Raw genomic sequence first — 18616 nt, forward strand, 5'->3', positions numbered from 1 at the left:
GTGATTTTAAGGATACAGTAAAGTGAAATTGGCTTGCTAGAAACCTTCACATCCCTATACTTCCTGAGGATTCTACCGCTCTACCTCTGACCCTGCACAAAGGCCGAAGACCAAAAGGGATACCAGTGTCCCATTCTCCATAGCTGGGCAGAGGATAGGTTGGCTGAGGATTCTGGCTGGCACAGGCAGAGCCAAACTCTTTAATGTATCTCATCACTCCCACCATCAACATTATAACTTCACTGCAGTAACCCGCTGCATTAATTTGTCAACTGGGTAGTATAATCCCACGATTCATTCAATTGCACTTGTTCCATTTTACAAAGACAGCAGAGTAAATGAGTTCAGGAATATCCTTGCTTTCATTTGCCAGTAAAATCCAGATAACTAAATAGGACTGGGTTATTTCATTTGACTGCAGTGGGCATCCAAGGCTCCAGGGTCATGTGTCAGCTCTGGTAAGAAGTCTCCAAATTACTCAGTTATGCTTCCAAATTAATACCCAGTTTCCAAGCCTGCCATTCCTGAACTGCACTTTCAAATCCTGCCTGTCTTGGGGATGTGTACTTGGGAGGCCTTTTTACAATAAATCAGGCCTAAAGCTAAGAGGCAATATATAGGTCTCAGTGTTTGTCCCCACTCCTCTCTCTGTCCCTCTTCCAGCTTCAAACCTACATATGCTTCAAGCACAGCTTTCTGCAGGCAAGCTTAAGCTCTGGCCAAAATGGAAGGGTGGAAATTTCCAAGAGTAGTCTCTCCATTGTTTGTAATTCCTCTCTTTGCTGATGCCAGCCAACAATAAAGTCTGACCCTTCTGTCTGAACTGACCTAACAATCTCTTCCCCCTTGCTTTTCATAGAAGACTTTGCGATCACAAGATTTGGGCAAGCACAACAAATATTCTACCGTGCTTTATACAGGTACTGTGCTTTCAGCCAAGGGCACAGTAAACTGGAGGAACAGATCGTTCATTCAGCTGAGCAAGCGAGCAATTGAAAAGAGCAAGCAGTGCCTTTGCTGCAAGTGGCTCTGCAGGCACTCCTGTAACACCAGGTGAAAATTACTTCAAGGAGTTAAACACAAGTCTGAGAAACAAATATTTAAGTCTCTGGAGATCTGGTGTGCAGCTCATCTAAGGATATCAAGTCAAATCCTGAATCTATCTTTTAAGACTTAGGCAAACAGATGAGTAACCCGTAATGGCTGAAAATCCAACTCCTGCTTTTACAACTCAGTTCAGGGTCATCTGAAACCGATGCATACTAGTAAGCATCAGCCCCAGAGCTTAAGAAATCCCCTTCAGAGAGGACAGTCACAATCCTTTTCACAAAGCAGGCTGCTTCTCTAAGAAAATACTTCTATTTTGACATCAGTGTAAGCAGTGCAAGGTAAGAATATTGTGGGCGGCCTCCAAGTAAAGTAACACTCCTGAACTACTAGAATACAGCAATTTGTCACAGTAGAAAGAGCTGTGCTGTGACCAAAATTCAGTTACTAGCTCAGAGAAGAAATACGGCATTGTTCCTGCTTTACTTTGCGTAAATTCAAGATCCAGGAGGTTCCAGTTGAAGGGGAAAGTGGCACAGGCCTGCTGGATAAAGCTGAGCTGCCCTTCCCCCCTTCACTTCTCTGAGTCTTGACTACATGTTCATGTTTCTCAGCTGACTTGCTATACATTTAGCAATCTGAAAAACACATCATTGCCTTGTCTTTTTCACTCTCCTTTGCTTTTCCTCAATATAAGATGACTTTAAAGGTGGAGGAGAGAGCAAGCGTAAGACAAGAGCCAGGAAAATACCAGATGACCTCTAGTTTAAGCGATGATTATTAAAAAATCACTACCAGAATTGACACAACTGCTCTTCCATTTATTTGAAATCAAACTGCTTGTGAACTGGATTCCTTAAAGATTTCATTTTTCATACAGACAGGTTCAGTAAGGTTGACAGCCATAGCGCGTGGCGGTTTAGAGGTAGCTGCATAACAAAGCAACTTGCTAGCACTTAACACTTCATACAAAATGGAGATAGACTTTTTTTTAAACAGTACAAGAAATATTCCACCACAAGTCATTGCTTGATGATACTAGGGAGTATTCTGTGACCAGAATTCACCCGCAGGAACAACAGACATCTTCCCCATAATCACAACTAGGCTATCATTCTCAGGTCAGATACGCTTAAGTGAAACATTTTAGAACCATTTAGTATTGGATGTCTGCCTCTGGCACAACGTTTACTTAACAAACAGAAGAAAGCAGCTACAGTCCATTTTATGTTTTCATATAATGAGCCTTCTTGAGTGTTCATATACTGTCCAACTTCTTCAGGATGAAAGGAGCTGAAAAGAAAATGAAGCAGCATGAATGTGACTGAAGACAACAAGAAGTCTGCAGTGAGTCTGTGATGAAACTGCAGCACATTTATGTGGCATCTAAAACATTCAGACTCTGGGTGAGATACCACCGTCCGCCTCCCACACGGTCCCTTCTCTCCCTGCATGATTGCTTTAACAGGTGAGACAGCACGATTCAAGGGGGGAATCAGGTACGCCTGCTTGTGCTGCAGGTCAGAGGCTTGGGCGTGTTCTCGATACCACCGGGTGGTGGTGGTGGTGGGGAAGAATCACCCAAACGTCACTTTTTGTTGGCTAAACAGAAGGGCATCCTGAAAGGAAAGATGCAAGCCTCTGATGCAACGCACTAAAGCACTGCCTATGAGACAGACAGCACGGCCCTTTTTCTTTCATGCGCTAGAAAAGTACAGAAGCACTGTTGTTGAAAATATTCTGGTAAAGAAATCAGAATTTAATCACATAGAAGAGTTAGGTTTGATTAAGAAGTAAGATAGCATAATGTATAGGATTGTTAAGTTTGAAATGTAGCCATAGAAACTTTAGGAACTGTGTTATGTGTGACTATAGGAACCTTAACATTGTTAAAGTTTGAAATAGCTAACCATAGAAACCTCTCCAGGAAGTTACTGGTTTTTCTATGTTTTGTTTCAAGAAACTAAGGAAACCGTCATGGACACCAGTTTGCTGCTTGGAAGCCCCCTTACCCTTCCCATCTTAATTTGAGTATCGAAGATCCCAGTCAGTAGAGCTAAGTGTAACTGACCAATGATTGTTTTTTAAATAAGACTACTGATAAGGTTATATAATCAAAGGACCAATCCTTATAAAAGTTAAGTTTAAGAGCGAGCATAGTATGCATTTTTGTGTAAAGAGCTTATGTAACAATGACCTGACAGAAAAAGTCTATAAAAACTGATGGATTTTGATACTAAGTTGGACACGCTTTTGGAGGAGCGACCCCCGTGTCCCCAGCGCTGCAATAAACGAACTGCCTGCTTCTTAAGTTCTCATTGCTGTTGAGGAGTTTTATTCCGGATTCCGGGAACACCGTTGCTCGCCCAAAGCCAGCACTTCAGCCGCCTCAGGCCCCCCCCCGGCGCTCTGGAAGCCCCGCTGGGATGCCGAACCTCACCCGCTCCCCCCGGGGACCGCGTTCGGCCACCGGGGGACACGAAGCCCAGCGCCGATCAGAGGAGACTCTCCCCCACAGCCCCACGGACAGTCACCAGGCTGCCGTGACTGAAGCAAAGACATCCCTAAGAAACGCCAACCGGCGACCCCCGGCCGGGCCTTCCCGGTGGGCGGGCGCAGGCCCCGGGCCAGCACCGGACGGCCCGCTTCGCTCCGAACACTTACTGATCCGCAGCAGCGCGACGTAGATGAGGAAGTTGCGGACAGAGGTGAGGACGTCGCGGCGCATCTTCCGCTTCAGTTCCTCTGGGTCCATCTTGGGCCCCAGGCCCTCGATGCGGAACATGCCGCCGGCCGCCCGCGGAAAGGCCGCACCGGAGCTGCTACGGCTGCCGAGGAGGGACACACGTGGCGGCGGGAGGGGAGGCCGCGTCACGTGACGGGGGAAGGCGGGCGGGGTCTACGGCGGCCGCGCATGAGCAAGGAGGGGCGGCGGAACCGCGGCCTGCAGTGGGGAGGCGGGGTCCGCCCCGGTGCCGGTCTGGAATGAGTTGGGTGGGATGGAAATTGGGAGCGCTCCATCGGCCTTGCAGGCGCAGGGAGGTTCGCTGCGGTGGGGCCTGCGGCGCCGGTGGGGCCTGCGGCGCCGGTGGGGCGAGGCAGGCTCTCAGAAACGTGGCCCGCGATTTGGACTGCGGCTTACCCCGAGCCGCCTTCCCTCCTCCTGGAGGGCAGAGCTGTGGCAAGGGGGCCTGGGGTTTGCAGCCTGCCTTTTCCGAGGGTTGCTGGCCGTGGTTGCACCGGCTTGTGCCCCGCTGACCGGGTCTGACCGGGGGTGGGGAGCTCAGGGCGGGGTCCCCGCAGACAGAGTTTCTCTGTGATACCGAAAAGCCGGTCGAAGAAACTCTCTAAGACTCGTTTTGGAGTTTTAGAAAGCAGGCATTCTTTATTGCAGTGCTGGGTGCACGGGGGATAATTCCATCTAGCGTGCATACCGCAGCTTTAGCACAAACAGGTTACATAGAATAACTAATTGCATATTAATCAGATCAGTATACATATACATAAAAATGATTGCAACTGATTGTCATAGTACTGCCTACATCCGATCATGCACAATAAAGGATCCATTTGAGTGGAAGGGCTGCTTTTGTGACCACCGACCCATTGAAGTTCTTGCTGGCTGTCCTTGAAGTCTTTATTCTTGTCCTTGTTCTTTGATCTTGAAGCTTAACACAGCTTCAATCACATGTGGTCAGTTTCAACATTGTTCTCATCTAGCGTACAGGAACATCTAGTCATAAGAGCAAAGAACTGCAAAACTTATGAATAATTACTAGTTAATCACTTGACTAGACTTTGTAGTTATCTCCCTGGTTACCCTTTGTCTATTGTTTCAACCATAATGTTAATATAGGATCATTTATCAAATCTCATTTGCACAGTCACCTAGCAGCAAACCAGTTTTCATAGAAGGTACAAAATATTAAAACCATAAAAGTTTGAACAAACCACATGAAATCTATGGACATAGGCTATCATCTGGTCCTAGCAACAGCAGCGTGTGCCTCTTTTGCTCCTGCCGGGTTGCAGACAGTAGTGTGCTGTTTCTCATGGCGAAGAGGGCAGAGATGGGTCTGTGCTGGGGAGCTGTGCCACCTGAGCCGCTGCTCCTCCAGGGCTGGAAGGCAGCTCTTCACTCTGGGGTTAGGACTACAGCAGAGCAGCCTAGAAGCTGCCTGCTCTGGTTGCCCCGTGGGTCAGGGAGCCTTTGTGCAGGAGTGCATGGAACAGGAGTTCTGGTTAAGAGTAGCTGTCATGAAGGAGAGTCATGCAGAGTGCCAGGAACCTCTCTCAGCCCAGTGCCTTCCTTTAGAAGGTAGATAGTAGGGAGCAGATGTAGAACAGCCCTGCATAATAAGGCACAGAGAAACAGTACAATGCCTGTCAACTTTGTTGCAAGTAATAGTGCTTGGAAGGTGTTACGGACAAGGTCTGTGACTAACGATGGTCCCAAGGAGCTGGAGTTACGTCTGAGCAATGGCTACTAGATGTGCGTCTTGGGGATGGGAACGCATCATATGGATCTGTCTAGGGGAGATGGACACAGATGAAGCAGAGCCTGCTTTTGCAGATTACGTCTCATGACGCTTCAAAGCATGTAACAGCACAACAGCCTCAAACTCAGCAGCTCTGGCTGTGCCATCACATCCTGTGCTGCAAACCCTGCTGGCTTCCCAGTCTGTGTGGTACTAGTGTGTGGAGTGTGCATGAGAATGTAGTCCTGAAGAGCAAGCTAGTCTCAGTGTGCTTGATCACTGGGAAGAGAGGGTTATAGCCGCACCAGACAGGAGCAGAGGTTGCCTTGCTGGCCCCTCTGAACTCTTCCGAGTGCCTTCATTCTGGATAATCTATTCACAATGGGACTTAATAGATGCCTGTTTTTCTCTAATTGCAGTAAAGAATTCATGTGACTGTGAATCAATGTGCATCTGGCTCTGCTAGCTTTCCTGAATCATGCACTGTCTCCTAAACTACGCACCATTGCCTTTGGTACCACTGCTGATCTGCAGTTTGTTACTGATTTATCTGTGCTGCTTTGTTTAGTACACAGGAGCCTTCACCCCAACGCAGAACCCATTGTGCAGGGCCTTGTACAAAGGCAACTTGTACTTGACTTGTTCCCAAACAAGTCCAGGGATACTGTCAGAGGCCAGTAATATTTAACAGGTACAAAGAGACTGAGACGGCCAGTGATCCTGGCTTTGGAGAGGCCCCTTGCCAACCACAAAGCCCCCTCTTCAGGAGTTGGAGGTCATGGGCAGCTGAGCTGTGGATGAGTTTCACTCAGGATAATGGATGACTATGAATGCTGACTTGAATTTTCCCCTTTTTTAGGGCTAGGAGCTGGTTCAGGCCTGAGACCAGGCTTACCCAGAGAACTGTGTATGCAGCCCTCAGTCCTCACCCTCGAGCTCCGTCTGCACCGTACAGGCTTCAGCCAGCCAAGCCCTACGTTTCCTGCCCGTGGCAGGCAGCCAGCAGTGCTTTCAGACGCACTCCTGAAATGCCAGGAATACTGGCAGAGATGGACACAGGTGCTAGTGATGCCTGGAGAGGACCAAGCAAGCAGGCAGTGTCTTGTGGCTCTCCCCACCACCCTCACAAGACATCTGGGTTGTGCAGCCCACCCTGCTCTGCCTATGCTCCTTGGGATCAGGCAATGCACAGTAGGCAGATAATTTAAAAAAAATGATTTCTCTCAGCTAAGCTGTCTATGACCTGAGGCAAAGCCAATTACAGAGCAGCTGCTTTCATCATGCCAGTGATTAATGAGGCTAATTGCATCTCCCACTGGCTGGGGGAGCTTTTCTGCTTTTCTGTGCTACCTCAAAGGCCCTCCCTAACTTTAGAGAGGATGGCCAAGGAGGAGTGTTCCCAAACCACCCTGCTCCCAGCACATTTGCAGGACATTCGATCTCAATCCCCAGTGCAAATGAAGGGGCAAACTCTTCTGGTCACAGAAGTTGTAAGACTGCCTTCCTGACAGCAAGGGCCTGCAGAAAAATACAATAGAGCTGCCCAGATCTGCAGCTGATATAAACTAGCTTTGTTCTGGTGGCTTCCAGGAAATCTCGTTTAGTCGACGTTTCATTCTGATTGGTGGGTTCCTCTGGTCGTTGGTAGCAGAAACAGATTGGCAGGTCCCAATCCCATCTTGGCAGAAAAGCAAGGAGTCTCATCCTACATTTCAAGCCTGTTGGTCCTCCCAGTCTTGGTTTGTATTTGAAAAGCAGAAGTGATGCTGTTTTCCCAAGCGTTGCTCTGGAGAAGATAAAGGAACTTGGGCAAAGCTGAATCAAACATGACACAATATTGAAAAGAGACTGGAGCAAGAAGAAGGAAAAAAAAATGCTGTTAAGGAGCAACGTGAGTGAGGACTCTGCCAGGACACTGACTGGCAAGTTGTTGCCCCAAGTTGTTTCACTGGAGCCACCCCATTCTCCTTGTCATTTTGTGAGAGGGGGGATAAGAAACATTTCCTTTGGGAGAATCCACATTGGATAGGCAGGAGACGTCAGGTGTGGAGTGACTGGCAAGGAACAGAAGGCATTGGCTTTGGGTTTTGATGGCAGCATGAACAACTTCCTGAGCTGTCCTTGAAATGTTTGTGGCAATTTTCCAAAATTCCCTCAAACCTCCAAATTGCGCAGTTTTTACAGCTCATACCATGTTCTTGGTTTTACTCAGTCCTGTAATTACATGAGACTTTTAATTTCCTGGAGCTACAGGCAGAGATTACTAGCCATTGACTGGGCACTGGCTTGAGGTTAAGGTCTCTGAACACAACGTGGACAACTGCACGACATGGTATGTGAATGGCTGCATATGGCAGGTAATGGTGTGAAAAGCTGACAAAAGTTGCAGGTAATGCCACAAGGGACAGCTGGATCTCCCAAGTGGTTATAGAGCAGTGATGTGAGGAAAGGCCAGACTTCAGAGATATCTGGAGAGAAGCACCGGGGTCCTTCTGGGGCAAGACCAGCAGTTCCTCAGTAACTGTGTCAGTAACAGCACATAATGCCAAGATTACCTAGGTAACAGCATCAGAAATACCAAACTGGACACAGATGTTAAAAAAACCCCCACGATACCAACGGGTAAAAAATAGTGAGCAGCCACTTGTTGCTTGGGAGGAGACTGGGACAGACAAAGGAAGTACAAGGATTGCAAAAAGGAAGGTCAAGAAACAGGAAAAGGGAGTACCAAGGTCCACAAATGTTGTGACCAGTGCTGCATGGAGAGAGTAGGCAAGCAGCCCCGTGTGTGATCACCTTTACTAGTGCAGAATCTTAAACCAAACCTGTTGTTTTGGCCCATAGGATGCATATCAAACCTACTGTCCTGGTCAGGAGGATGAAGGGGAAGGCACATTGTTCACCCTAACAGACTTGAGAACCCCCAGGTGAATGGATTGAACTTCCCGGTATTACCACGTAGATGTGTCTTCTAGGTGTGTTGGCTTTGGCAGCTACCTATCGTTTCCCAATGTTGTTTAAAAACAGGTTCAGCTTTTTCTAGCCTTGCTGAGAAAAGATTGACAAGGTGACACAGAATATGAATTTGCCTTGGTTTACATACCATTCTGGCAAGGAAACCAGTTCTCTGGTTATAGCAGGGATAGCCATGGTCTGGCTGCCTCTTTACCCCAATGGCAAAATCACCAAGGAGCAGACCCAGGTCCAGGCATCCCCCTGCATGCACAATAAATAAGCAACATTCCCTTGTGCCTGGGATTTGGATGATTTGTTTGTGCCTGAGAGTTTTGGTTCTGGCTTCTTCTTGCCATTGCTGTGGGTGGGTGGGTGGAAGCTATCAAGAAAACCGCAGGATCTGGGTGCAAACAAGCTCTACAGGCCAAGGAACGGAGACTCCAGGTGAAAGTGGCAGGGCTGCATGCTGGGTGGGAATGCAGAGAAGATGGGCTGGCTGGGCAGGACTGCCCAGGGACCTGAGCTAGGACATGCTAGTGAAAACTCAGACTTCTTGCCCCAGGGATTCTCCCTCTCCTGTGAAGTGCTGGCACTGGCACTGGGGTAGGACACAGCTATTGCAGAGGGCAGGCAAGAAATAGTGGTCAGAAATTAAGTCTGCCCTGACTGCCCTTTTTGAGACCTCAGGCAGGTTTGTGGGGGAAAGGAACTTACCAAGATGGCTTGATCCTCCTCAATGAACATGTTTTGTGAAGTGGCCCTCCATGCACTGTTATGGGGTGTTTCTCCATGGCTGCTAACACATCATGGAGATGGCTCATCCATCTGATGATGATCTGACCAGCTGAAAGGACAGCATGCCTTTCCTTTAGGCAAGGCAGCATCAGCCTGCCCTGGCCCCTTGAGCATCTACCAGTAAGATTCAGAGAAGTGCCAGAAACCTTCTCTTCTGGAGCTGGATCAGGACATTTATCACTGATGCATATCAAGGGCATTTTAGAGCCCCAGGGGAAGCCTTGCAGAAGCACTAGGGGGAGGCAAAGTAGACAGTGCTGGAGCCTTTGTGCTACCTACCACGTTGACCCTTTCACCCCCTCAAAAGAATCAATATTGATATATACACTAATGGCAGCATTTGCCTTTGTGCAAAAAAAAAGACTTTGTCTTTGTCTGGCCAGTAAATTTCAGCTTGCCATTCTGTAGTCTCTTTCTATGGGCTCCACACAGTTGGTCAGACTGTACAAAGATACATTTTCTGGGCTTCATTAAACCAGCCTGAAAAGCAAATTAAAGTGACTGCCAATTCAAGCTGAAAGGAGAGTTCCCACCCACCCCACTGATGCCTTCCAGCTTCTCAGGCATGGTGTACAGGGTGATGCCATCTCTCCTAGTGCATGGGTGCACAAATAGTGTGCGTGGCCCTTGCTGCTGGAGTCTGATGCTCAGTGCATTGGTTCCCCAGTGCCTTGCAGCTGGAGCATTCATACTCACTGCTTTCAGTTCAGCTGGTCTAAAACCAGATGTGGCTAAAGACCTATGTATGTTGAGTCTAGGACTCACACATCTACTGCAGGCAGTGCTGTACAAGCACATGAGAAGATACAGGTATCTAACCCAGGCTTTACCGGGGCAAAGAGTGTCAGTTAGTCTGGCTTAGACTGGTTCTTTTAATGAAAGGCAGGTCTCCCACATAAAGGAGAATGCTCTGGCAGACCCTCCCAAACAGAACTGCCCTGGCAGTATTGCCTGTGAAGCATGGTCTGCCATTTCAGTCCACAGGTTGTTTTCTTTTGGGACATTCACTAGTGAACAGCTTTCTTCTTTATTTCCTGTGTTTTCCAGCCTGATATGCAGCCTCTGGTGTGAAGGTCAGGAAAGAAGACTAGGGCTGTTATATAGGATTCTGCAGGTTTCCAGCAAGTTTGTCTACTCAAATGGTGCACAGCTAAATGCAGCTATTGTACATGGTGTCTGGGGCAGCTGTACAGCAAGATGAGTGCCCATTGCTCACTCATTAGTCATACTGTTCAGGGCTATGGTAACAGACACCCAGACATTGCGTGGTCTTCTGTCCATTCATCCCCTCTCTTCAGTTCTGAGGCAGGTAATATCATCCCCATCTCACTGGAGAGAAAAAGTCTGTGAGATAGGCACCTGACTATAGAGTTAGAGCTCTGCCTCTGACTTCAGACAGCAGGTCTGAAGTCTTTTCCTTTCAACTAATTCCAGCCAGAAGCTCTGGCATGGATTGCAGCTAATGGCAGCTACTTAGGCCAGGAAAGTCAGTAGTGCCAATCACACCTTTCCAGCAGGACTCTTGGCAACTGTACAAGGGGGAAGACTCTCTGGCACAGATAACTTCATTGAATGACAGACTCCAAAATGGAAACTGCATCTACTCCTTCTAACACTGCTGTAGCAGAGCTGTCGACTGGATGGCTAATCAAAAGGGGAAGCAAAGGGGCAAAACCACAGCAGAGCAGACACTCCAACCATGTAAAGCCACATAGCACTGCTAAAACACAGCAGAACAACTCCAGGGCAGGAAGACTCATGCCCTTACGTCACCTCTGCATTGCTGTGGGCAGAGTGAAAAGCCACAGCGAAAAGGCACAGCGGGGCCCAGAGAGATGGAGTGTGAAGAGTTGGTGCCAACCATACGAATGGCTGAGTTCTTAGAGCACCTTGGGCTCAAAGTCTCCCACTTCATGGCAGCATCGTGCTTTTACCCAGCTCCCTGATCCCCTTTGCTCTGGGTCATATCTCCCAGGAGCCTCACCAGCTACATCTTGCTTGGTGCGGACCTGGGGCAGGAGGACGGTCCCTGATGTGTAGCAGGAAGAGAAGGAGCAGCAGGACAGTGCTTACTCAGGTCTGGTCTCTGCTCTGGGACCCTTGCATGCTCGCCACATATCTGGACACCCGGGTCTCAGCCCCTCATGGGCCAGACTGTGACACAGAAAAGCAGCCTGTGATTTTCTGTGATAGGATTTCCTCTGCTGTCAGAGGTCACCATCCCACCATGCATCCCCAGGCCAGCAGCCTGCCAGCCCTGTCCAGGTGATGGCAGCTCAGTATGACAATGTGGCTTTAGTCCACCCCTTTCCTCACTGCCTGCATTGGCAGACAGTTTAGCACTCAGGCAGCAGAGCTCAGTTTGCTCCTCCCAGACAAGGGGTTCTTCTGCTTCTTCTGTCACCTCCATATGCAATATTCAGGCTCCCTCTGGCTCTTCTGTGAAAGCCTGAAGCTGTACCTGTGGTGGTTGCTCCCCAGGGCTGGAAGGAGACCGGCACAGCAGCCTCGAGCTGCAGCATGGAGGGGACTAGTGGCAATGCTCCAGCCTCTCCTGTCTGCTTCTGCCAGACTGCTGGAACTGGCTCACCAGACTCCTGCACACACATGCACACCCTTACAGTACACAGGTACACATATATACACAGCTGACCACATACATCAACACAGACGGACACCCTAAGCACTCACTCAAATGCAGACAGAACAAGCAGCCTCAGCCTGCTCCCCTTTCTGGCCTGAGACCACCATGAAAACACATTCTCATGCTTTAACCCTAGCCAGCAGCTAAGCAGCCAGCAGCCGCTCGCTCACTCCACCCACCTGCCACTCAGTGGGATGGGGGAGAGAATCAGGGGGAAAAAAGTAAAACTCGTGGGTTGAGATGAAGACAGTTTACTAGGACAGGAAAGGAAGGGAAAATAATACTACTAATAAGAAGAGAATATACAAAACAAGTGATGCACAATACAATTGCTCACCACATGCTGCCCAGCGCCCAGCCAGTCCCCGAGCCATGGTGCCCCCAGGCCAACTCCCTCCAGTTTATATACTGGGCATGACATAATATGGTTTGGAATACCCCTTTGGCTTGTTTGGGTCAGCTGCCCTTGCTGTGTCCCCTCCCAGTTTCTTGTGCACTCCCAGCCTCTGCCGGCAGGGTAGTATGAAAAGCTGAAAAGTCCTTGACTCTAGTATAAACACTGCTTAGCAACAACTGAAAACATTGGGGTGTGTGTTATCAATATTATTCTCATTCTAAATCCAAACCACAGCACTGTACCAGCTACTAAGAAGAAAATTAACTTTATTCCAGCCAAACCCAGGACATGCATGCACACTGTAGAGAGTACCTCAGGAAAACCACTAGAAGTGGAGTTGAGTAAGGTGGCAGGACAGACTGCGCTGACCCAGCAGGGCACAGCCAGACAAACATCCTGATTGGAAAACCATTTATATGCTGCCAGCCCTTTTTATCCCTCTGTTTTGCCACGTTTGTTCTCCCCAAACCATGTCAATGCCTGCATTTCCCCACATTTGATTCCTCCCCTGGGCATCCTGTAATAAGCCACCCCGGAATGCTTAAGTGCAACCCTGGAATGCTCTTCCTCTGCACCCTGTATTATCTCCTGTACCCCTGGGTCTGTGAGGAGCTCGGGAGAGGGTGGGTGTCCACCAGCCCATGGGGCTGAGCTCCCCTGGCACTGGGAGGAACTGGGCAGGGGCTCATGGCTCTGAGGGTGTCACTGGGGATCTCCTGTGGCTCAGGGCTCTTCTTGTGTCTGCAGATGAGATTTTCATCACCAAAGTTACCATTCCCGAGCTGTGATCTTTCTTCTCTGAGAGAGACAATACTGAAAGCAGTGTTATTTGACCAGTCATACTGGAATCTGCCTCCGTCAGCTCATGTGAGGCCAGATAGTTTAAAATCACTCACAAGTTCTCAATTCAGGCATCCCAGGGATGTCCCCAGCACTCCAGGTCTGTTTTATCACCTTTCAGCCAGTCCTATTGTTCTGCTGTGGTCTGGCACTACAGCACAAAGGGCTCAGGGTACCCTGGCACTCCTGGCACTCCAAGGGAAGATTTCTTTTCCTGCTGTTTCCCCTTAATCTTGGAAGGAGCAGAATGTGGTCCTGCCAACAAATGGCCCTGACACTCGTGGAGCTGCACAAGCTGCTGCCTGACCCTCTGTGCTGCTTTGTACACTCAAGTGATGAAACCAGGCCTAAAAGCAAATTCAGAAGAAAAGAAAAAAAAAGCTAAAAAGCAACACCAGAGGCAAGTATTTCAGACTTGCCATCCACTTACTTGTGATCTGGGATAGGGAGAGACGGAGCTAACAGGAAATGTCATTCCGCACAAACTATGACACATAACCACAGTGTGTTCTGCCCATCCACCAGGTGGTTGAACATGGTTTCTGATGTCTTCAAAAGGTTTAATGCACTGACCTTTATGATGAAGAGAACCAGAAAGGAGACATCATTTGTATCATTTGTCTGTATCACTTTAAGAAGCAATTGCTACTCTAAGTAGAATTAGAGCATATAGCAGATTATTATGCTACCTGTCTGCACTATTTGGGTGAATTTGAACTGTCAGGAGAAACGTTTTCTGGTCACTTACATAATTAACAGAAGTATTTCTCTTGTCACACTCTCTCCTTTTTGCCTTCTAGCACAAACAAAAAAATCGCGGGTTCCATTTTGAGCTCTTTGTTGTTGAAACACATTGTCAAAGATGTAAGAAGGAAAGAAGTTTCAGGGGGTGTGTAGTTTGGCTCTCATGTATATGGGCTTTTCTGCTTCATGGGTTCATTTGTCTATTCCTTGCTAAGGGATCTGAAAGTGTTTCCTTAGGAGCAGCTTGGTGAGTGGTGCCTGCGCAGCAGGCTTTAGAGCTTCTCAGCACTGTCTCTTGGCCTGGGTTGCTGTCCACACTTAAGAAGCTGGCTATTAGCAAGAGCATCAAGGTGAGTAGTAAACAGCCAGGACATGCCCTTCTTAAGCACACAGAGGCAGGCACTCTACATGAGAGATTTAGAGAGATGCCCTACCTCAACCTACAGCCTGGCCTGCCAGACAGGTCTTCCCACTGGGGAAAGAAAGTTGGTGCACACAGGAAGGCTTGGACAGACACATGCCTTCCTCATGCGTGCTATTTCTCTGGATAGACTCCAGGACAACCACCTCTGCACCACATCTTTCTCATCTCTTTTGTCTTCCGAGCTGCTCTGTCTTCCTCTGGTCGCACAAGCCATGTTGTGTTTTAAGAGAGTATCCTGGTCGGCAGAAAAAGAAGCATGGCCAGCAGGTCAAGGGAGGTGATTCTGCCTGTCTACTCCACTCTGGTGAGACCCCGTCTGGGGTACTGTGTCCAGCTCTGGGGTCCCCAGTACAGGAAAGGCATGGACCTGTTCGAGCAGGTCTGGAGGAGGGCCACCAAAATGATCAGAGGGATGGAACACCTCTCCTATGAGGAGAGGCTGAGAGAGTTGCGGTTGTTCAGCCTGGAGAAGAGAAGGCTCTGGGGACACCTTACTGCAGCATTTCAGAACTTAAAGGGGGCTGTCGTCGTTTAAGCCTAGCCAGCAACAAAGCACCATGAAACTGCTCACTCATTCCTCCCACCCCAGCCCCAGTGGGATGAGGAGGAGAAAATATAAAGAAGCGCTTGTGGGTCACAGCAAGGACAGGGAGGGATCACTCACCACTTATGGTCACGGGCAAAAGACAGACTCACCCTGGGGAAAAAACAAAATCAATTTAATTTGCTGCCAATAAAATCAAACACTCCTCCCTCCTTCCCGGCTCAACCCCACTCCCGATTTCTCCCCCTCCTCCCCCTCAGCAGCACAGGGGGACGGGGAATGGAGGTTGGGGTCAGTTCATCGCACGTTGTCTCTGCCGCTCCTTCCTCCTCAGGGGGAGGAGGACTCACTCTTCCCCTGCTCCAGCGTGGGGTCCCTCCCATGGGAGGCAGTCCTTCACCAACTTCTCCAGCATGGGTCCTCCCCACGAGCTGCAGTCCTTCAGGAACAGACTGCTCCAGCGCGGGCTTTCCCATGGAGTCCCGGCCATCTTGGGGGGCATCCCCCTGCTCTGGCATGGGGTCCTCCATGGGCTGCAGGTGGGCATCTGCTCCCCTGCTCCCCTCCATGGGCTGGGGGTGGACAGCCTGCCGCCTCACCATGGGCTGTGGGGGCATCCCCTCCTCCCTTCCTTCTTCACTGACCTCGGTGTCTGCAGAGGGGTTCCTCTCACATCCCAATCTCCTCCTCCGCTGCAGGTTCCCCTTCTTAAATATGTTATCCCAGAAGCACTACCATTGTTGCTGATTGGGTTGCACTTGACCAGAGGTGGGTCCAACTTGGAACCAGGGAAGGTTCTAGCAGCTTCTCACAGGAGCCACCCCTGCAACCCCCTCCCCCGCTACCAAAACCCCACCACACAAACCCAAAACAGGGTCTTATAAGAAAGATGGGGACAGACCTTTTAATAGGGCCTGTAGTGATAGGACAAGGGGTAATGGTTTTAAACTAAAGGAGAGTAGATTCAGACTAGAAATTTTTTACATGAGGGTGGTGAGGCACTGGAGCAGGTTGCCCAGAGAGGTTGTGGGTGCCCCATCCCTGGAAACGTTCAAGGTCAAGTTGGACAAGGCTCTGAGCAAACTGGTCTACTGGAAGGTGTCCCTGCTCATTGCAGGAAGGTTGGACTAGATGACCTTTAAAGATCCCTTCCAACCCAAACCGTTTTATAATTCTATGATTCTAAGGTAGTTTGGGTCACTCACATAATGCTCAATGACTTTTGATGGGTGAAACGTCGTCAGACAACTGGGCTGGGCGGCAGCAGCATAATGGCATGGCCAACCACACAGAGAGGGCTGACGGATAAAGGTGTGCCTTGTCTGTAGCTATATCCTGCAGAAGGGCAGGCAGAATGTCAGGGAACTCGAGGTGTTACTGCACAGCTCATGGAACCCAAAACCTGCAGCACACAGGCACTCAAACATGGCTGGGAAGCCCTGCCACATCCAGACTAAGGAACTCTGAGAGCAGGGCTGACTAATCTGCTAAGTGCAATTTTTTCAGATATGTGAAATGGGAAGGTTTTTGCTCCTTCATGAAATCTTAGTCATTCTTCTTCAGCAGGCGCAGCTTTCTGGATTCTTAAGCCCAGCAATTCCAGAGCGATTATCTGGATCGTGGGACATGGAGATGGGTTCACAGGTTCAGCTTATGGCTAGGATGAGCTCCCAGAGGTTTGATATTCTTGCATTCTTCATAGAAACAGCTTGGCAGGCAAGCAGCAACTTGTTTCCAAATAGTTTTGAAATGTTACCCCAGACAAGAGGCTTTTATAGGTCAGCTGTGACATGATCAAAACATGAGCAGTGAAGAACGCTGTTTAGAAACAGAATGTCTTATAACTTTCTGTAGAAATGTTCCCCAGGCTTCTGAAGCTTAGAATAATCAGAGAGAAGAAAAACACATCCTCAGTTCCACCATACACAGGTACAAATCTAATACATTTGGTACCTTGGTATGAAGCTCTGATTTCTCTTGTTAGCGGATACCACTTTTCATCTCCAGAAAAGAGAACTTGGCTTAATTTCTTTTTTAATTAAGCTTCTGCTTCCTGTGTGGATAGCTTTGAAAAGACCATCCGGGGCACTGGTAGGAAGGGAAATGTGATGTAGATTGTCTGGGAAAGCTGCATGAATCAGCAGTTGATGCAAAAGCTTTTCCTGGGCACTGTTTAATGTTATATTAATTACAGATGTCAAGCCCCAACTTCATTTTTGGTTAAGTTCAGTGACCACAGAGTAGTACTGATCATGAAAGGTGCCAGACAAACTCAGCTTTTACATCTGCAGAAAAGAAAAATAACCATATTTTCTGTGGGTGATTTGATCTGGGAGAAGGGCAGTCCCTGAAAAAAGAGCAGAAAGAGCAGCAAAGGTAAAGGCAGAAGGACCCGCAGTGCAGAAATACTCTGGCTAATTGGGGAGCATGAAAGAGCAAAACCAGAAAGGCACAAAACAGAAAAAATCAATACCTTTCAGTAGGTGAGTCTTCATTTCCTGACCAGCCTTGTGCTAAATAAAGAGCTGCAGACAGTCGCAGAGGAGTTTAAACACAGAGCAGGGCATTTTTACAGCAAAAGCTGATGTCAGAGAAGGAAAAGGAAGAGCTGACACGGTGGATGTGGGTTCCTGTGTCCCCATTTGCGCAGTGCCTAATGAAAGTCACACAGTGTCAGGCAATCTCCAAGCAGCCTTGCACCCACTTTCTTTGTCCTTAGCACCACCAAGACCTTTATGCCCAGACTACCTGGAGTGAGAGCATTGCACACTGTGTTTATGTGGTAAAAGCAGCTCTCCACACACACAGAGGAGCACAGAGAGGCAACAGCAGGGTGGGAAACCCAAATAATACCCTGCCCTGTCTACTCCCTGGCCCATACAGGAGTCATCAGCCCATCAGAAGCCCACCTCCACAAGCCCAGAGGAGCAAAGGGGCACAAAGGCAGTTGGGAACACAAATTAGGGACTCAGAGGAAGGCAAATTCTGTCCAGGGCTCTCCCAGGGCTGTCCCAGGAAAGGCTCAGCCCCACAGTCCAGGCACAAAACCTATCAAAAGGAATCAACATCTGAGCACCCTTGGGACCAAGGGAAGTCCCTGCCATCAACATGGGACACTTTATGGGGTGCAGGACGAGCATTCCGGGATTGCACAAGGCTTATTACAGGATGCCCAGGGGAGGAACCAAATGTGGGGAAACCCAGATACTGACATGGTTTGGGGAGAACAAATGTGGGAAAACAGAGGGATAAGGGAATAAAAAGGGCTGGCAGCATATAAATGGTTTTCTGATCAGGATGCTTGTCTGGCTGTGCCCTGCTGGGTCAGCACAGTCTGTCCTGCCACCTTATTCAACTCCACATCTAGTATTTATTCTGAGTGAGGGACTCTCTATCTGGTGTGTGTGTATGTGTGTCAGAGCAGCCCATGTGTCAGTGGTGCAGCACCGGGAGCGGTGTGAGTGTGCAACCAAGTGTGCAAGTGCTGGTGACGTTCCAGCCAAACAAGCAGCAAGGAGGCGATGTGGCCAGGGAGTCGGGGGTGTGAGTGTCTAGGGTCAAGACCACCAGAGGGGCTGGCTACTGGGGGGACCAAGGCAATCCTTGGCAGCTCTGTATGTCTGTGTGTCCATGCTGGTGTGTGCAAGAGGGTCTGATCCAACAGCTGGAGGGGGGCCAGGGACTCAGAGACTTGTATGTGCTTGTATGTGCCAGCACGTGGGGAGACTGGGGCCCAGGGGCAGCTACC

General features: G+C 49.0%; 1 protein-coding gene across 1 annotated transcript; it reads right to left on the bottom strand.

Annotated features, from left to right (window-relative positions):
- Nucleotides 1-1867: 1867 nt before the first annotated feature.
- Nucleotides 1868-3882, bottom strand: TOMM5 (translocase of outer mitochondrial membrane 5 homolog (yeast)). Its single transcript, XM_010566405.1, has 2 exons — nucleotides 3712-3882; nucleotides 1868-2340 (listed from the first exon to the last, which is right to left on the bottom strand). The coding sequence occupies exons 1-2, from the start codon at nucleotides 3830-3832 to the stop codon at nucleotides 2306-2308; spliced, it is 156 nt and encodes a 51-aa protein (XP_010564707.1). The 5' UTR covers nucleotides 3833-3882; the 3' UTR covers nucleotides 1868-2305.
- Between the last annotated feature and the right edge of the window lie 14734 nt (nucleotides 3883-18616).

This window comes from Haliaeetus leucocephalus, unplaced genomic scaffold (genome assembly GCF_000737465.1).
Source record: "Haliaeetus leucocephalus isolate CR32 unplaced genomic scaffold, Haliaeetus_leucocephalus-4.0 Scaffold210, whole genome shotgun sequence".
NCBI classification, from domain to species: domain Eukaryota; kingdom Metazoa; phylum Chordata; class Aves; order Accipitriformes; family Accipitridae; genus Haliaeetus; species Haliaeetus leucocephalus.